At 37.9% G+C, this 17,837-nt stretch overlaps 1 protein-coding gene across 1 annotated transcript in view; it reads left to right on the forward strand.

The window, feature by feature from the left end:
* NSG2 (neuronal vesicle trafficking associated 2) overlaps window positions 1–17,837 on the forward strand; it is a 62,950-nt gene that overhangs the window by 16,708 nt on the left and 28,405 nt on the right. Inside the window, exon 3 of the mRNA XM_043989079.1 lies at window positions 5,701–5,820. Coding sequence (XP_043845014.1) covers window positions 5,701–5,820 — 120 coding nt within the window. The remainder of the gene's footprint in view (window positions 1–5,700; window positions 5,821–17,837) is intronic.

The raw sequence follows: 17,837 nt of genomic DNA on the forward strand, positions 1-17,837 counted from the left end.
TGAGTTCATCTATTATTGTTCGCTCAATTTCTTTTTTTATGAGAGCATGCTATCTGAATTCTCTATTTCTTAGTCTGTTCATCAGGTTATTCTATATTTTTATAAATATTCAATTGCTTCATTTAAGTTTAATTGGCATATTGTTGAATAAAATAGCTTCTAATGATATCCTTGATTTCTTCTTAATTTCTTGGGAATATCCTTTTTCATCTTTATACTTGTAATTTGGTTTTCCTCCTTTAAAAATCCAGTTACTACATGGTTATGTACTTGATTAAAAAAACCAAAAAACCAAAACTAAAACCAAAACCAAAACACAGCTCCTAGTTCTGTTTAATAATTCATTTGTTATTGTTTTCAGTTTTATTAGTGTATTCAAGTTTCTATTTTGGTGCTTAATTGGATTTTAAATTTTCTTGATTTTCTAGGATATTTGTTGTTGTTGTTCAATGCCCAATTCCTTGAACTGTCATTTCTCCCTTTTGTTGATTAAAGAGTTTATGGATATAAATTTCCTACTAAGGATTGCTTTGGCTACATCCCACAAAATATTATATTTTCTCTTATTGTTTATTTTTTCTTTGCTGAAAATGTCTATTACTTCTATACTTGTTCTTTGACCCACCAGTTCTTTATGAGCAATTTATTTAGTCACCAATTAATTTTTAATTCTCGCTTCTGTGGCTCTTTGCTGAATAATTTTTATGCCATTGTGTTTAATAAAGGATGTGTTTAACATTTTATTTTTTATTTTTCTGCCAGTGTCTGTGAATTTTTATTTCTTTAAAGGTTTGTCCATTCCCCCACTTTTCCTCTTCCCCCCTTTCCCCTTCCCTCATGCCTTGTAGGATTATGCTCATTTTTTTTCTGGTAAATTATTATTGGTTGCAATCCTTTCTCTTTTGATTTTTAGTATATCATATTCCAAACTCTCTTCTCCTTTATAAAGGATTGCCCTTGGTTGGAACTGCAGTAGACTCCTATTGGCCTTATCCCCAGTCAATTAGCTGAAAGGCTTTCTTAGTTTAGAGTGACCAAACTTCAGGCTTGCCCTTGGTTTGAGCTCTTTGACCTGGTTATTTAGCTGCAGAGCCAAGCCTGGGTCCATGGGCTCAATTCACAATCTTTATCTGAGGGACTCCTCTTCCTGCTTTTTGTAGTATATAATCCCTATCACAGCTACACCTTCACACTTTATCCTGCTACTTCAGGCCCCTGTCTGGTCCCTATAATGGAAAGTTCTGTCGGACTTACTTTGCAGGACCCACTCCTTGGTGCCTGGAGGCCTCTGGCTATCTCCCTATGGTTACCTAGACTGGAAGAGTGACCTTTATGGCTTTTCTTTGGAGTTCCTGATCATTACTCAGATTGTTTCTCTTCCTTGATCTTTGTTGGGAGAGCTAGGCTATGCTGCTTCCTCCTACATACTGTCTTTTCCCATCTCTCTCATCCTCTAACACTCTTCTGACTTCAGCACTTACTTGAAACTACATTCTTCAATTTTACTAGTGATTCATTAATGGCTAAATCAAAAGACTTTTTCTTTTGGACTTTTGAATCTTTTTCTAGTTTTTGACATGATTGACTACTTCCTTTTCTTATCTTTCTCCCTCTCCTTCCATTCTCTCCTCCCCAGCTTCAGTGATATTGTTATTTCCTTATTCTTCTTCCTGTCTGACTTCTTCCTACTCTCCTTTTTTCATCCATCCGTCCATCTCCCATATATTATTCATGGGGGTCCTCTAGGGCTTCTTAGGGACTTCTTTATATATAACCATTCTTTTGGGTCTTGTGGGTTCATTTTTTGATTTAACATAGATGACTCCAAAGTCTACTTCTCCATACCCAATCATTCCCCTGAACTCTAGTCCTAATCTCTGGTTCAACCTATCCACATTTGAGCCCATTATCTTTCCACTAAATTTGCCCCACTTCTGTACTTCCCTATTTCCATTGAGGGAACCATCATTCTTTTATTCACATCAGTTCTTTACCTAAGAGTAATCCTCAACTCTTCCCTTTCTTTCTTGCCTCATATCTAGTGAATTTATTAATTTTACCTTTGCAACATTTGTCCCCCTTTTTCCCTTCACATGACCATCAACCTAATACAGGCTCTACAGTATACTGTCTCATGATGCAGTAAACAGATCACTGGATTTGGAATTTGAAGACCTTGTTTTTTATTCATAGTCCATCTACTTGCTACCTGTGACTTGGGTAAATTGCTTAAGCTCTTTTCTTCATGATAAAGTGAGGATGGATTCAGTGACCTATAAGGTCTCTTCCATCTTTAAGTATATGAGCCTATGATTCCAGGTTTGGATTCTTACAATGGCTTTCTAACTGCTCTTGTGATTTCATTCTTTTTCTTGTCTAGTCCATCCTCCATATACCTACTCAAGTAGTTTTCCTAACTGAATGTATGACCATGTCACTTACCCATTCAAAAATCTCTAGTGGATCCCTGTTGATTCAAATATAATATACAATGTCTCTACCTCCCACCCCCTCACTTCTTCCCCATACCTGGTTTTAAAAGTCATTCATAAAAACAAATACCAAAAACAAAACAAAAAAAGGGGCAGCTAGGTGGCACAGTGGATAGAGCATCGGCTCTGGAATCAGGAAGACCTGAGTTCAAATCTGGATTCAGACACTTGACATGTACAAGCTGTGTGACCCTGGGCAAGTCACTTAACCCCAATTGCCTCACCCCCCAAAAAACAAAACAAAACAAAACAAAACAAAACAAAAAAATAAAAGTCATTCATAATCAGGCTCCAATCTGTCTTTCTAGAATTATTTCACATTACTTCCCTGAAGACATTCTGTTTCTCTGGGACAAAATTGGTCTAGTAGATAAACTTTATATTCCATGTCCTGTGTTTAGGCCTTAGTAGAGTCGGATGCCCTTCTTTCTTACTTCCACATTCCTGGATCCTTACCTTCCTCCCAGGCTCCTTTCAGATGTACCCTCCCACAGGAAACTTTTCGTGAGAACCCATACCTCACCCAATGGTTAGTTCTCCCTCTATCCTCGAATTACCTTTTAGTTACATGCATACATGTTGTAACCCTCCTCTCCAGAATGGAATATAAGTTTCTTGAAGGGAGGAACTTTATCAGTTTTTTTGTGTCTGTGTCTTTAATACCTAGTAGCATCTTGCATCCAGAAGGTACTTGATAAACTTTTCATTAAATTAAATATCTTTTCTTCTTTGACCAGAGAATAGAGTATGCAATGATGTTGAGTTTTGTGGAACAGGAGTGGGCTGCTGGAAAAGCTCATTTATTCTCAGGCATCTCAGTGTAAATAAAGGGAGTGGTTTAGAAGAGAGGGTCAGATTTGGGGAAGAAAGGATAAAAGCTTGAGACAGACTTTAGAGATTATGATAAGGAATCAACAAAGCAAGAATAGATTTTTTTTAACAGCATTGAGGCTCCAGATGAAGTTATTTAGCATAAATTCTTAGTAGATGAGTTGTTTTCTTTTGTGCATTAGGTTTAGAAGAGGTTTTAGATAAAATTTAATCCTCTATCTTTGCATCTGAGTAATCTGAGGCCCAGAGTGGGGAAATAACTTGCCCAGTGTCACACAGTTAGTGACAGAGCTGGAATTTCACTCCAAATTCACTGCTTCCCCCTCCCCCTTCCACCTTGTTGAATTCCTACTCTTCAGGTGAGGCCCAACACAAATGCTACCATATCAAGAAAGCTTTCCTTGATTCCACTAGTCATTAATGACCTTCCCCTCAAGATCTCACATAGCTTTTGTTGGCTGCTTCCTCTTGTACTTGTGTATCATTTTTTGTTATAGTTATTGGAGTTTATATCATATTTGCTGTCTGAGGTCAAAGGATGAGTTTAATCTAAACTTTGCATATCTCCTCTGGCCTACACATAGTAGGTGTTTAATAATATTTATTGAACTAAATTTAATCTTAGGGCTCACAGGCAGAGACACAATTCTAGTTTTTGTATGTCTTAAGACTTGTATAGTTAACTTAGCCTTGAATAGCGTTTGAACCCAGGAATCTGGAAATTATTATATGGAGTTACTTGTATATTAAATCAAGATAATAGCAACAGTAATAAGAGAGGCAGAATGGTATAGAGTCCTGAACACCTGGGTTTCAGTCCCACCTCTGACATAATGGCTGTATGACCCTGGGCAAGTCATTGAACCCTAGACAACTCTAGGACTACAAGTTGCAGATGGGATCTCATCTTTATTGCTGAAGGAAGCTCCCCCCTCCTCAGAGAACTCTTACTTGATCCATCCACTCTCTCCAGCTCTCGTCTTAGCACTCTCCTCCCTTATGCATCTAACTTCATTTAGTTACATAGGAAGTAGAGAAGGCTTTCTACAAGGGTGCCTCCACTTCCTTTCCTCTCACTTTTTACTTGCTCTGTGTTCTAGCTTCCCACCTCATCATTCATCTGAAACAGCTCTCTCCAGTTACAAATGATCTCTTAATTGCTAAATCCAATGGCTTTTTAAAAAATCAATTCTCATTCTTCACCTTTCTGCAGCCTTTGACACTGTCGATCATCCTTTTCTTAACGCTCTCTTTTCTCTAGGTTTTCAGCTCCTATGAATTCAACTGTCATTTTTATGCTAACAATTCCCAGATATTCTTATCCAGCCCAAGCCTCTCTCTTGACCTCTACTGTCATACCTCTACTGTACATATAAAAAATGGAGATCTAGCAGAAAATTTAAACTTAACATGTTTAAAACTGAACTGATCATCTTTCTTTAAGTCTACTCCTCTTCCTGAATTTCCTATTACTATTGATTACACTATTGTCCTAGTCCTCCAACCTTGCAACCTAGGTGTCATCCTCAACTCTTTATTTTATCTGCCCCCCTCCTCCCCAGCCAAGTCCTGTTGATTCTACTTTGTACCATCTCTTCTATGCCCCACCTTTTCTCCTTTGATAGCTGCTGCTCTAGTTCAGGCTTTCATCACTTCATGTCTGGATTATACCAATGACCAATGACCTTTTTGGTCTCTCTTCCTCATGGCTCTCCCCACTGCAGACTATCCTTCACTCAATCAACAAATTGATCTTAGTCATGCCTCCTCCCCAATCAATAAATGTCAGTGGCTACCTATTACCTTCAGAATCAAATATAAAACCCTTTGGCATTCAAAGCTCTTCATAACCTCTCCCACTCCTGTCTTTCCAGTGTTCTTACACCTTACTCCCCTCAATGTACTCTGTGATCAATTGACATTAGCCTCTTAATTTCTTGCACAAGAGACTCCATCTTCTCAATCTATGCATTTTCATTGGCTTTCCTTCTTAATCACCACCCCCTAGCCTCTCTGGCTTCCTTCCAGTTAAAATCCTGCCTTTCACAAGAAATCTTTCCCAATACCCCTTAATGCTAATGCCTTCCCTCTGTTGATCATCTCCAATTTATTTTATTTGTACATAGTTATTTGCATGTTCTCTCCTCCACTAGATTATAAGCTCCTTGAAGCAGGGACTGGTTTTTTTTTGTCTTTTGTTTTTTTTTACTTTCTTTGTATCTTTAGTACTTAGCATAGCAGCTGTCACATAATGTGAACTTAATAAATGCTTTTGGCCTGATAGAGAAATAAATAATTTTTTGGATCAAAATATGTGCAAAATGTGACATTACCTATAGAAAAGCTAAAAAACAATAATGATATATAAATGTTTCAGGTGATTGTGAAGACAAGGACAGAATACCAGCCTGACCAGAAGAATAAAGGAAAACTCCGAGTGCCGAAAATTGCTGAGTTTACAGTCAGTTTTACCGATGGAGTAACAGAAAGATTAAAGGTAAGATGGGCTCTCTATATAAAAACAGCAGACCTTGTCACAAGTAACACAAAATGATCAAGATTACCTTTGAGGATTACCTTAATGCCACCATGTTGAATTCACCAATAAAGACAACATAGTGAGAAAATTTAGTTCTGTCACATCCTCTCCCATCATCCTTTCTTACACTGAGTCTAATCCAATTTCCATATTTCCTTGCTCATTCATTCATTCATTCATTCATTCATTCATTCATTCATTCAACAGTGAGGCAGAGTGGTGTAGTAGAACCTTGAGCTCATGCCATCTTTCTATATGTATTAACTAGATGACCTTTTGTTAGGTAATTTTTCTTCTCTGGTCCTCAGTTTCTTCATATGTAAAATGAAGGTGTGGGCCCGAAACATCTTTAAGGTTCCTTCCTATAATTAGACCCTCTATGACTTCCCTAAGGTACCATGTTCTGAGTATATGTTTTTCCTTTTCTCCCTTCATATGGTGAACCCCTTCTTCCCTCTACCCCACAGTGATGAGATGTCACACTGATAAAACCAAGTTTGTTATTTTGCCCACTATTCCTGTTCTTTTAGAAAAAGATAAAAGTCTTCTAAATTCAGCCCTTCAGGTTATCAATGATCAATAAACATCTGTTAAGTACCTACTATGTGCCAGGTACTGTTCTAAGTGCTAGGGATACAAAAAGAGACAAAAGTCAGTGCTTACCCACAAGGAGATTACAATTGAATGACTGAGACAACACATAAAAATATATAAAGCAAGCTATATAACATATAAATAGGAAATAATGTTACCTAGATATAAGCATTAGAGGGTAGAAAAATCAGTGTGGATGGTTCTAAGCCCTGATACCTTATGGATGGTGCTGAAGAAAGGGATATCCAAATGTTCCTTACCGCCTGTCATATGTTTGTGTGTGTACATGTGCATTAGTAAATTGGCACCAAATTTGCCATAGTATTTGACCTGAATTGTGTTGTTTTAATTTATGTTCATTGATATTGTTGCTGTCATTGTGTATTATTGTTCTAATGGCTTTTTTCCTTCTCTTCCTCTCTATCACCGAGTCTTTCCATGTTTTTCTGAATTCTTCATATTTATCATTCCTTATAGTACCATCTGCCAGCTTGACTATGATACTTGTAAAGACATAGAATGTCACAGTGGAAGGGGATTTTTGAACGTAGTTAGTCCCACAAACTCATTTTATACATAAGAAAACTGAGGCCCAGAGGGAACTAGTAACTTCAAGTTCAAGGTTATCCAGTTCTCCCTCCTCTTCCTAATAGTTGTAATAAACAGATGACATTTATAAAGGGTTTTACAAAAGCACTTTATTTACATTATTTCATTAGATTCTCACAATCCTATAAGGGAGGTCCTACATAATCCTTATTCTATAGATGGGGAAACTGAGGATCATACAACTAGTGGCAGAGCTAGGACTCAGATCTGGGTCTTTTGACTCCAAAATCATTGTTCTTTTTACCATCCTGCTTTATAATGACAATCTAAGTAGAATGAGAAAGAGTGTAAAGTTAAGGGGAAATGGAGCTTCTCTGTATAGTGATTGACTTTTTTTGTGTAGACATTCATGAGCTATGTGACAGTATGTGTGTATAAACACACACCCTTTAGTACTTCAGGTATTGAGAATATTGTTAATGTACGTATGACAAGCCCTTGATAGTCTTAAAGTGTTTCTGTGGCTAAAGATGTCATAATCCTGTACATTTCCTGGTCATGGGTCTCTCTAAACTTTGCTAGGTTGGTCATTAGGCAACAGTCTATCACTAGATCTATATTGGAAGCCTTCCAGCTGCATAGGGCCTGCCACAGTGTGTCGTCTGCTAGCATAGCCTTTGAGAATATAGGGTCACCTTCATCCCACAATGAGGCACAAGAAGAAGACTTTCATAGGTGGTCTCAGACACTAATTTAGCTGTATGACCCTGGGAAAGTCACTTAATCTCTGTTTGCCTCAGTTTCCTCAAATGTAAAATGAGGATAATAACAGGACCTACCTTGCTGGGTTGTGGAAACCAAATGGGATATTTGTGAAGCACTTAGTGCAGCTCCTGCAACATGTAGGCACTATTTAAATGCTTGTACCCTTCCTCCTCATCCTCTCCAGATTAATAGTAAACACACTGTAGTGAATCACATGCTCAATGGTCAGGTATCCCAAGTGGACAAAAAGTGTATAAAATGTATTATGTGATACTCATGTGAGCATTGCTTCATTGCAGTAGTTTAGTTGTGACCTGTGAATGTCTCAGTAAGACCAGGAAGTTGGTGAATTCAAGATGGAATGTAATTTCAGTGACATTTGACAGAACCCAAGGCATTCTGACACCAGCCATAACTCTAATCCCAGCACAGAGATAGCTGTCAGTACTATAGTGATGCTTCTCCCTTTATTCACATTCATGACTGCAGTGATCAGCTGGGGTCCTTTTGTTCATAGATTTCTAGCTGGGAGGGTAGAGGACAGAAAGCTACAGTTTTTACAGGAGGGCTTCAGGTCTTTGAAATGGGATTTACTTCTTCAGTCAACTATGTGGAAGTTTCCGATTTTTGAGGAGTGGCCCTTGTATGCCCACACTATCATTGATAATTAATGATTTTTTTGAGAGGTGATAGATCTAATCAAATCAGCATGTCATTCATTATCATTTTTTTGCCTCTGTGTAAGATTATAGTCCTTGATCACACTATGCTTTGAGAACAGGAAGGGACCTTAGGGATCACCCAAACTAGTAGCTCTTGAATTTTTCCATAGAATATTTTGAAGCTTAAAATATATTAACAAAACACATAAATGTTAACCCAGGCATTAGGGTCAGGGGTGTGGAGGGGTGAAGAATAAATGCTATATCTTGGGGAGAAAAGAGGTTTGGGAACCTCTTTTTATAGTGAATGGCAAGCTGATCTTTTAGTCAGGAAGTCCTTCTTTCCCTAACATATAATGTACCCGCTGTATTACCAGGACCAAGTTACTTTATCTTTCATTGCCCAAAACAACTTCCTCAGATTATAAATTAAAGAAGAGTTGTGGATCTGCTTTGATAGAGGGGAGTTACATACTGGAAGGTGTTTACTCTGTTGATGTCATAGCACTGAAATTTTTAAAAGCATACTTTTGCTATTTTATGACTAGCATTACAATATTCTCAAGTCTTCTGAGAGACAGAGTTTGGGGAACTTTAATTCAGTCAAGTCCCTTCATCTTGAAGATGGGAAAACAAAGACCTAGAGAGAAGTGAACACTGTTTAGAAACAAGGACAAGGTGGTTCACCTTATTGTGCCTTTACTTACTACAGGCACATCATAGAAAGGAATTCATGGCTGTAGAGGAAGGAGAAAGAGATTTAATAATGTCCTTATTTTTACCACATATAAGTAATTACAAATTGAACTGTTTTTTAAAAGAAGAACTTGGACGATTTTTATTTTTAAAAATTATCTTATCAAGGGGGCATCTAGGTGGCACAGTGGATAGAGCACTGGCCCTGGATTCAGGAGTACCTGAGTTCAGATCCGGCTTCAGACACTTGACACTTACTAGCTGTGTGACCCTGGGCAAATCACTTAACCCCCCTTGCCCTGCAAAAAAAAATTATCTTATCAATCCCTTTTTTTCTTTCGCCACATTCATTTCTGAAAATGTCCCTTTCCCCTCTCCTATCATATTTTATAACAAATACTTTAAAAAGGAAGAAAAAAGAAATCAGTTAATGAATACTTATTAAGTACTTGCTGTGTGCTAGAGACTGAGATGGGTACTGAGAATACAAAGAAAAATGAAATATTCCTCTGCTTGAGGAACTTACATTTGAATGAGGGAAGACATCATGGAATCATATATGTAGATGCAAAATAGATGCAAGGTCAATTGCAGGGAGGAAAGGCACTATTGGCTTGGGGGATCAGGAAAAGTATCTTCATGTAGAAGGTCTCATGCTGACTCTTGAAGGAAACTCAGGATTAGGAGAGAAAGTGATGAAGTGGGAGTGAATTTCAGGCATGGGGGAACCCCTCCTGTAAAGGCATGGTGATAGGAAGTGGAGTATTGTGGCTGAGGAACAATGAGGAGATTGTAGTGTAAGACTGGCATTGTTTCCCTGAACCTGGTTGGGAACTTCTTAAATGACATATAGAGAAGTGAATATTTAAGAAAAAAAAAAAGGTAGATCAGCAAAAATAATCAGCCCATTGACCCTATTTGAAAGTGTGTGAAATATTCCACACCCATTATCTTCCAGCTCTTCAATTCAGGGAGGGAGGTACATATTGTGTATTGTGTCTGTACCTTCTATAGTGATGTAGATTATAGCCCTCCTAACCTTAGTTGACAGTCTTTGTGAGTACCAGTAGCCCAAGAATTCCCAGACAAATGTCCACATTTCTGATGAAGAGTCTTTGTGTATTTAGCTTTGGACAGATTTGCCAGGCCCATTCTTGAAGGCTTTGTAGCTTGTTGGGATATGCCAGAGGTTGTATTCTATGCACCTAAATAAATAATCAAAAGTTCTGTCTTCAGTGAGTCATTGGAGCAGAAATTTAATGTAGGTACTTATCCATATACCCCTTCCTATGAGAATTTGCTTAGATGAAAGCAGAGTGAAATTCTGCCTTGTGTTTTTAAAGCCCCACACTCTTGACCCCTATTTCCTATTTTATTCTCCATAGTTAACCCCACTTGTCAATAAAGTGTTACTCCCTCTTTGTGGCTTGAAAGTGAGTGACACCTGATTGGCAATGTCTGATAAATTATACCCAGCAAGGATGGCTTTGGGGGATGTCCCAGTGATAGACTTTATTTGCTGTGTGAGGAGCAGCCTAAATAGGCACAAAGGGGCACAACACTGGCACTTGAACGTCTGGGGAATGTACAGTATTCCAATGGCAGCCCATGAAACAGAGACCTACAAAATGGCTCTTATTCCTATTCAAACCCCTCCTCTGCTATCCTTGCTATTGATAACTGACATTTATATAATACTTTAACATTTGCAAAGTCTTCAACATATTTCCAAATGAGATCAACTCATCTCATTTGACAAATGAGTGCTTTACATGTACTTACATAGAAAAAACATAAAGTGCTATATAACTATAACAGCTCATTTGAACCTCATGATAACTGTGAGATGAGTACTATAAGTGCCATTACCCACACTTTACAGGTGAGAAAATTGAGGCTGAGTATGTCTAAGTGGGTCACACACAGGTAGATGTCTAAGACAGGACTGAAAGTCAGGTTTTTCTGATTCTGACTGTAGGCCTCACTCTCTCTACTGTTCAGCACTGCTTCTCACATGTACACTGATACTGATGGTGTGGCCAAATATGGAATGGTAAATGCTAGGGGGAAATCACGGCTTTTAGACGGCCTATCAGCATTAATTTAATACTGGCACTCTGAATGTGAAATCTTTGTCCGGTGACCAGTGAATTGATATACTACTGGCAGAGCTGAACCATGACAGATTGATATTCTCATTATAAATGAAACCAGAAAATATAAAGAAGCTTTAACTAAGTGAAAAGACAGATAGATGTTCACAGGTTCTATTCAGAGAGACAAATAAAGGAATTGACAATATTGATTTCATCAGGTATAACAAGGTAGCTGAAAATTCCTTCCGTAGGACACTTGGTCTCTTCATTTTGCAGAGTGTATAATAAGCAAACAAACATTTATCATGTACCTACTATGTACCAGAACTACTACTACTACTACTACTACTACTATTACTACTACTACCACCACCACCACTAACTATTATTACAACTAGCTAACATTCATATAATGCCTACTATAAGTCAGGCACCGTGTTAGGTACTTTACAGTTATCATCTCATTTGATCCTCATAACAATCCTGCGAGGTATCATTTTCATAATAAATGGGAATTATTTAATAGATCAGGAAATTTAGGTAGATAGATGTTAAGTGACTTGCCCTGGGTCACACAAGTAGTAAGTGACTGAAGCCAGATTTGAACTAGACCTCCCTAAAAACTGAAAATAAAGAACACTGTTTTGAAGATAACTGCCACTTATGTGCCAGCATCTATTGCAGAGTATAAAGTAGTAAAAAAAAAATTCCAAGAACTTAAAAAAGGTTCCAAACCAATTTGACATATAATTTGATAACCTTTAATGCAACTTTAATATGAAACAGAATATAGGGAAAGATGATGAAAAATGTTGTTAAGATGTGATTCAAAATTATGACATGAATAAAGCCAAAGGTTTTCAAATGTCCCTCTTATGAAATTGGATGGAACTGCTCTTACCTCTTTGCTAGACGGAAGAGTCTGAATTGGTTTAGTATTTTATGACTGACAGGGTATGACTAGCTCTCTTCAGGTCATCCAAATATGCTTCCTATGCAGTGTCACCAATTTCTTGAGGGTTTCATTCATTTTACATTCATTGGGGACTTTTCATATCTTGTCTAAAGCCTTGACTCGTTCTCTAGAGATGTTTTTATCTGATAAAGGTACCAAGGAGTAACAACTTGTTAGTTGTTTCAGCTTGGATGGGTTGATTGATCATGATCTCTAAAGTCACCATTTCAGAGGGTTCTAAGGGCAATGTAAAATGTATGTGGGTGCAAGTAGGCTCTAGAATATCACCAATGACTTGTGTACGTGAAATGGCCTAAAATATATATCATTAAAGAAATGTCTGATTGTTTAAAGGGTCACAGATTTAAAGCTAGAAGGGACTTTAGTGGGGTCTGGTCTTTTATTTCATAGGTGAAGAAACTGAGCCCATGAGACATGGATTGATTCCCTCAAAGTTACACAAATTGTTAGTAGCAGATCTGGATTGAAACCGTGCACCTCTTAATCTGAATCTAGCATTCTTTTCATTGTACCAAAGATAATAGATGGGTATCCCAAGTGGTATATTTGTACTCATTAATGTTAAAAATGTACTTATTTAATGTTAAAAGATGAAGGAGCCCACCATGTTGGAAATGTGGAGCATCTAATATAGCAGATCTAATTAATCTGATTTCATGGGTCATGGAGGCACTAGGTTATTATTTGCATAAGTAATACATACCAGGCATATTCACAAACATAGTTGTCATGACACATCTCTCTATTCCCCTTAGGATCACCTGCAGGTTTTTTTTTTTTTTTTTGTGGGGCAATGAAGGTTACATGACTTGCCCAGGGTCACACAACTAGTAAGTGTCAAGTGTCTGAGGCTGGACTTGAACTCAGGTCCTCCTGAATCTAGGGCTGGTGCTTTATCCACTGCACCACCTAGCTGCCCACTCGCCTGCAGTTTTAAAGAGATTCCTATATCCCATGACTGAGAGTCATGTAACATTATCAGCAGAAAAATGGGATCATGTTAGGGTCATTCAAAGTACAAGGACATTTTCCAAATTCAATACAGTTCATCCTCCTCCTATTCAGCTGAATCTAGTTCATTGTTCATATGCAGTGTCTACTCAAGATACATGCAATGATGAACTAAAAGGGTTGCCCACCTAACTAAATGCCATAGTGTAAGAGATATGCATTCCTTATCTACAGGCAAACAAACTCACATCAATAAGATCATGGATACATCAAAGTACATATCCCCTTGTAGCTTTCTGTATCCTCTTGTCAGCACCCAAACAGAATGGATGTTTTAAAAGTTGTTAGGGTCCTGTGACTACTGACTACCAAAGTCCCATGTTTCATGACCTGGGTCTTCCCAAGAAACTACAAGGAGGGTATGAAAGGTTAGTCAGAGAGTTGGTGATTGCTGTTCCTGTGATAAAATCAACATTTTCCAGCCCTTTAGTGTTATATCAGTGACCTCAGGAGGTTTAACGTGCAAGAGTTTCCCAGGGTGGGGGGGCAGATAGATGGTGCAGTGGATAGAGCACCGGCCCTGGATTCAGGAGGACCTGAGTTCAAGTCTGGCCTCAGACACTTAACACTTACTAGCTGTGTGACCCTGGGCAAGTCACTTAACCCCAATTACCTCACCAAAAAAAAAGAGTTTCCCAGGGATGCATCAAATATAGTGGGATACAAATATTGACATATGGGTAAAAATCATTAAGGTCCTCAAAGAATCACAGACTTTCATAGTTAGAGGAGCGTCAGTGGCCATCAGGCTGACTAATACCCGTAAAAGAATCTCCTCCATCACATATCCAAACAAAAACTTCCCCATCCTTTGCCTGAAGACCTCCACAGAGGAGAATCTGATTGCTCCCAAGGCAGGTATTTTGGGATAGCTGTCATTGTTAGCAGCTTTTTTTTGGACCTCAAGCCTAAGTTTGCGTTCTTGTAACTTTCACCCCTTGTTCCTTGATTTTCCTTATGTAGTTAACAGAAACCTATTCATCCAGATTCTCCAAGTGTCACTGCTCTGCCAACAGAGCTGTCACCTAGCTCTCTCATTCATTCTTCCAACTTAATCTATTTCATATCCACAGTACAAGAGTCAGTCTAGTGGGAGAGTCTGGAGACCTGGCCCCTCCGTGGTTCTGTCTGCTGGCTGTAGGTAGCCTTAAAGTGTGAGAGAAGTAGGCACCCTCATCAGGACCTTTACCAGCAGCTGCTGCCTTCCCAACCCCACTTCTTAGTGTTTCTGCTTTCCTGATTAAGATAACATGTCCAGTGAAATTCAAGAAGCATCCTCATTTTTAAGGTTTCACACAGGTTTCCCATGACTGGCTGGTTGATAAATTCTTCTTACATAATGCAGGATCGTGGCTTGCTTTATTTTCAAGCTGGTTTTCTTTGTTTAAAATATGTCCTCATGCTATCCCTCTTAGCTCCCAACTATGCTGATGTCATTCTCTTATTAACTGCCCAAGCCCACTACTGCATTTGCAATGAGAATGGCTGTAATTTATAGCTCTCTCTCCACCTGGTTCCCCTAAAATTCTCTGTGCCATATTACATTCATAGTCTTCTATTTGCTGACAGAAATGAACCCAGATAACAGATTATATTTTATTATCTTTTGTGCTGGGGTTTTATTACTCTGCACTTTTATTTAGATGCATATTTTAGGCGTGTTATTAAAAATCCCTCCCGCTGGTTATGTGCATATCTATTATCTGGTATCGATGAAATTGTTCTGCATGTGCTGTTTGTGGCAGGAAAGCATAATAATGTTTAACTTTTATTATTTCACTTCTGGCTATGATTGTATTTAAAATATGAATGAGAGCACATTCTGGGATTCTGGCTGGCTGTTTCTTGCTGCATTTCATCAGGTGATCTCATTGGACTCTCATGGTGACCTTGTCTTCATTAATGGGAGGCTGAAAAGCAAAATATGATGGGTTTTCGTTGTTGTTAATTAAAATGAAACATTTTCCACAAGGGAGAAAAATAAGCCTAGATTCTTCTCATGTAAAGCTCAATTAATGTTTAGATGAGGGTTTTGTTAAATCTAACATTATCTTTAAAGCAGAGGACCCTCAGGTCTCAATCTCTTGATAATTAGTAGATCATTAGACTCAGAAAGGATTTTAGAACATAGAATGTAAGAGCTGGACAGGGACCTTAAAACATCAATTATCAGAACTGTCCAAAACTTCGAAAATCATCTAGGGTAACCCCCTCCTTTTATTTTATTTTTAAAATTTTATGGAGGCTTTTTTATTTATCAGAGTCATTTCCCATTATATCCCCATTACTCCCACCAATTAACATATTCAAAAAAGTTATACAAAACCTACCAAGTGTGATATCTTCTGACAAAATGCAGTCTTTCTTATTTATAGGTCTGTTCTAGCCCCTTGACCAAGAGGATAGAAAGGCCAAGATTGGTCCTTACAACTAACCAGTTTTGCCTGCCTTTGTGCACATTGTTCTCCTGACTTTGTGTACTTAATTCTTCATCAATGTATACAAGTCACAGCATCATAGATGATGTAGAGCTAGAAAGGACTTTAGGGGTTGTCAAATATAATCTCAGTAAACAGAAAAAAGAAACTGAGTCTCAGAGAAGTGACTTGCCTGAGGTAATATAGGTAGCAAGTGACAAACCTCCAATTTATACCCAGGTCTTTAAATCCAGTGCTTTTGCCATTATACTGCTAGGTCTTCCTATGACTCTTTGAATCCCTTGATTAATAATTTCTTGTGGTGTAATATGCATACACCATAATTAGTTCAGCCATTCTCATTCTCATACATAATCCTTACAATCTTGTCCTTTATTTTCCAACCATACTCCATGAAAGCAATATTCTCCTTTATCTGCTTTATCCTTTGGCATTGTTTTACAGAGCTGGGAGAGATTAAACATTGGCCATCAAAGCTAGAAAGTACTTAAAACATAAAATAGGGAAGTTAGAGTTAGGTGATTACATAAAAGATGCAATATTCAAGCTGAACTGAACCTTAAAACATAAAACTTAAAGTGTCAGAGCAGGGCCATACAACATAAATCTAAATGTCAGGGCTAGAAAGGTTCTTAAAGATTATGTGATTCAATTCCCTCATTTTCAAGATGAGGAAACTGAGGCCCTTAGAAGCAAAATGCTGACCCTAATGTCACATATTCATTTGGTAGCAGATTCAGGATTAAAGAAGTATTCTCTGACCAGTTGCCATCCTCACAAAAGCACATTGCTCCCATGGTGAGAGGAAGCTGTAGTCTGGTAAAAGGTAAGGAGAAATGAAGAAATCTTGCCTATAAAGTAGAGATGAGGAAGGAGAACCTTTCAAGTAGGAGGGATAGCATGTGCAAAAGTGGAGGGGAAAGACATGAGAAGAAATACAGGGAGTAGCAATTAGGGCACTTTGGCTAGACCATAGAGTGTGTGACACTGCATAATGTAAGGTAGGTTAGAGCCAGAGGAATAGATAGACATAATGCAAAGACATGAAGTTTCATGGAAATATATAGCTCAATAAAGAACATGGAAACTCATCAAAATGACTTCTATAAATTTAGAAAATAATCTTTAACAGTAATCCTAAAGAGAAAAGGCTAAAAATAGATAGAAATTAGTAACTAATTAATACCTTATTTAAAACTTATTGGTGTTTGACTAATTAATCCCAACAGGGTTTCCCATATAGCCACCAGAGAGTAGTAGAGAAGTCCAACTATGCTACTTTGCTGAGCCATAGGGAAAAAAGAAGAAAGATATTACAAACCACAGAAAAGAAATCTTGTTTCCTGTCCCCAAGCCTTTTGTGTCATACAGAAGCATTGGACTTGGAGCCAGGAGATTTGATTTTGAATCTCAGCTCTGCTACTTTCTCCTGATGAGACTCTAAGTATGACTCAACCTCTCTGGGTCTCAGTTTCCTCATGTATAAAATTGAGGGGTTAGATTAGATTAACTCTAAGGTCTCTTTTGGCTTTAAATCCTATGATCTTTATCATTTGGTTTCTGATAAAGCTGGAGTGTCTTAGATCATACTGTATTCCTTTACAGATATTTTCTTTCATGTTTTGAAATGCCTTGATCCAAAAAGAATGAACAGATCTCTTGCTATCATGTCTTTCTTTTGCATTTGGAAAGATGTGCCATATGCCCCCACCTTGGGTTGTATAGCTGTGTCATAAAGTTTTATTCATCAAAGGAATAGTAACAGTCTCCCAATAAAATTATCTGGGTTTTTTGACACATAAAAGATGTCATTTCACAAATATTTTCAAGTCAATTTACCCTGAGTTTCATGGATTGTCAGAGGATGGTAAAAATTTAAAAAATCCCTTTCTCTGTATGCATATTGTGTAATTTAACCCCACCTCTCTAAAATTGTAATAAAACCAGTTGCCATAGCAACTGCTGCATTATCACATCATGGAGTTATGCTAGAGATTTTGAGAAGCTACTGGAAGTTCTCATTGTACTTATTAATGTAAATAGAGCAGTTGGCAGATGGCTCATGGATTTAGAGCTGACAAGGGCCTCAGAGGTTATACCCTCTTATTTTACAAATAAAGAAACTGAGGCCCATATCCTGGAAATTTTTATCCTTATTGCTGTAAAGTCCAGCACCATGGAATGTTAT

Source organism: Dromiciops gliroides, chromosome 2 (genome assembly GCF_019393635.1).
Source record: "Dromiciops gliroides isolate mDroGli1 chromosome 2, mDroGli1.pri, whole genome shotgun sequence".
Classification (NCBI taxonomy): domain Eukaryota; kingdom Metazoa; phylum Chordata; class Mammalia; order Microbiotheria; family Microbiotheriidae; genus Dromiciops; species Dromiciops gliroides.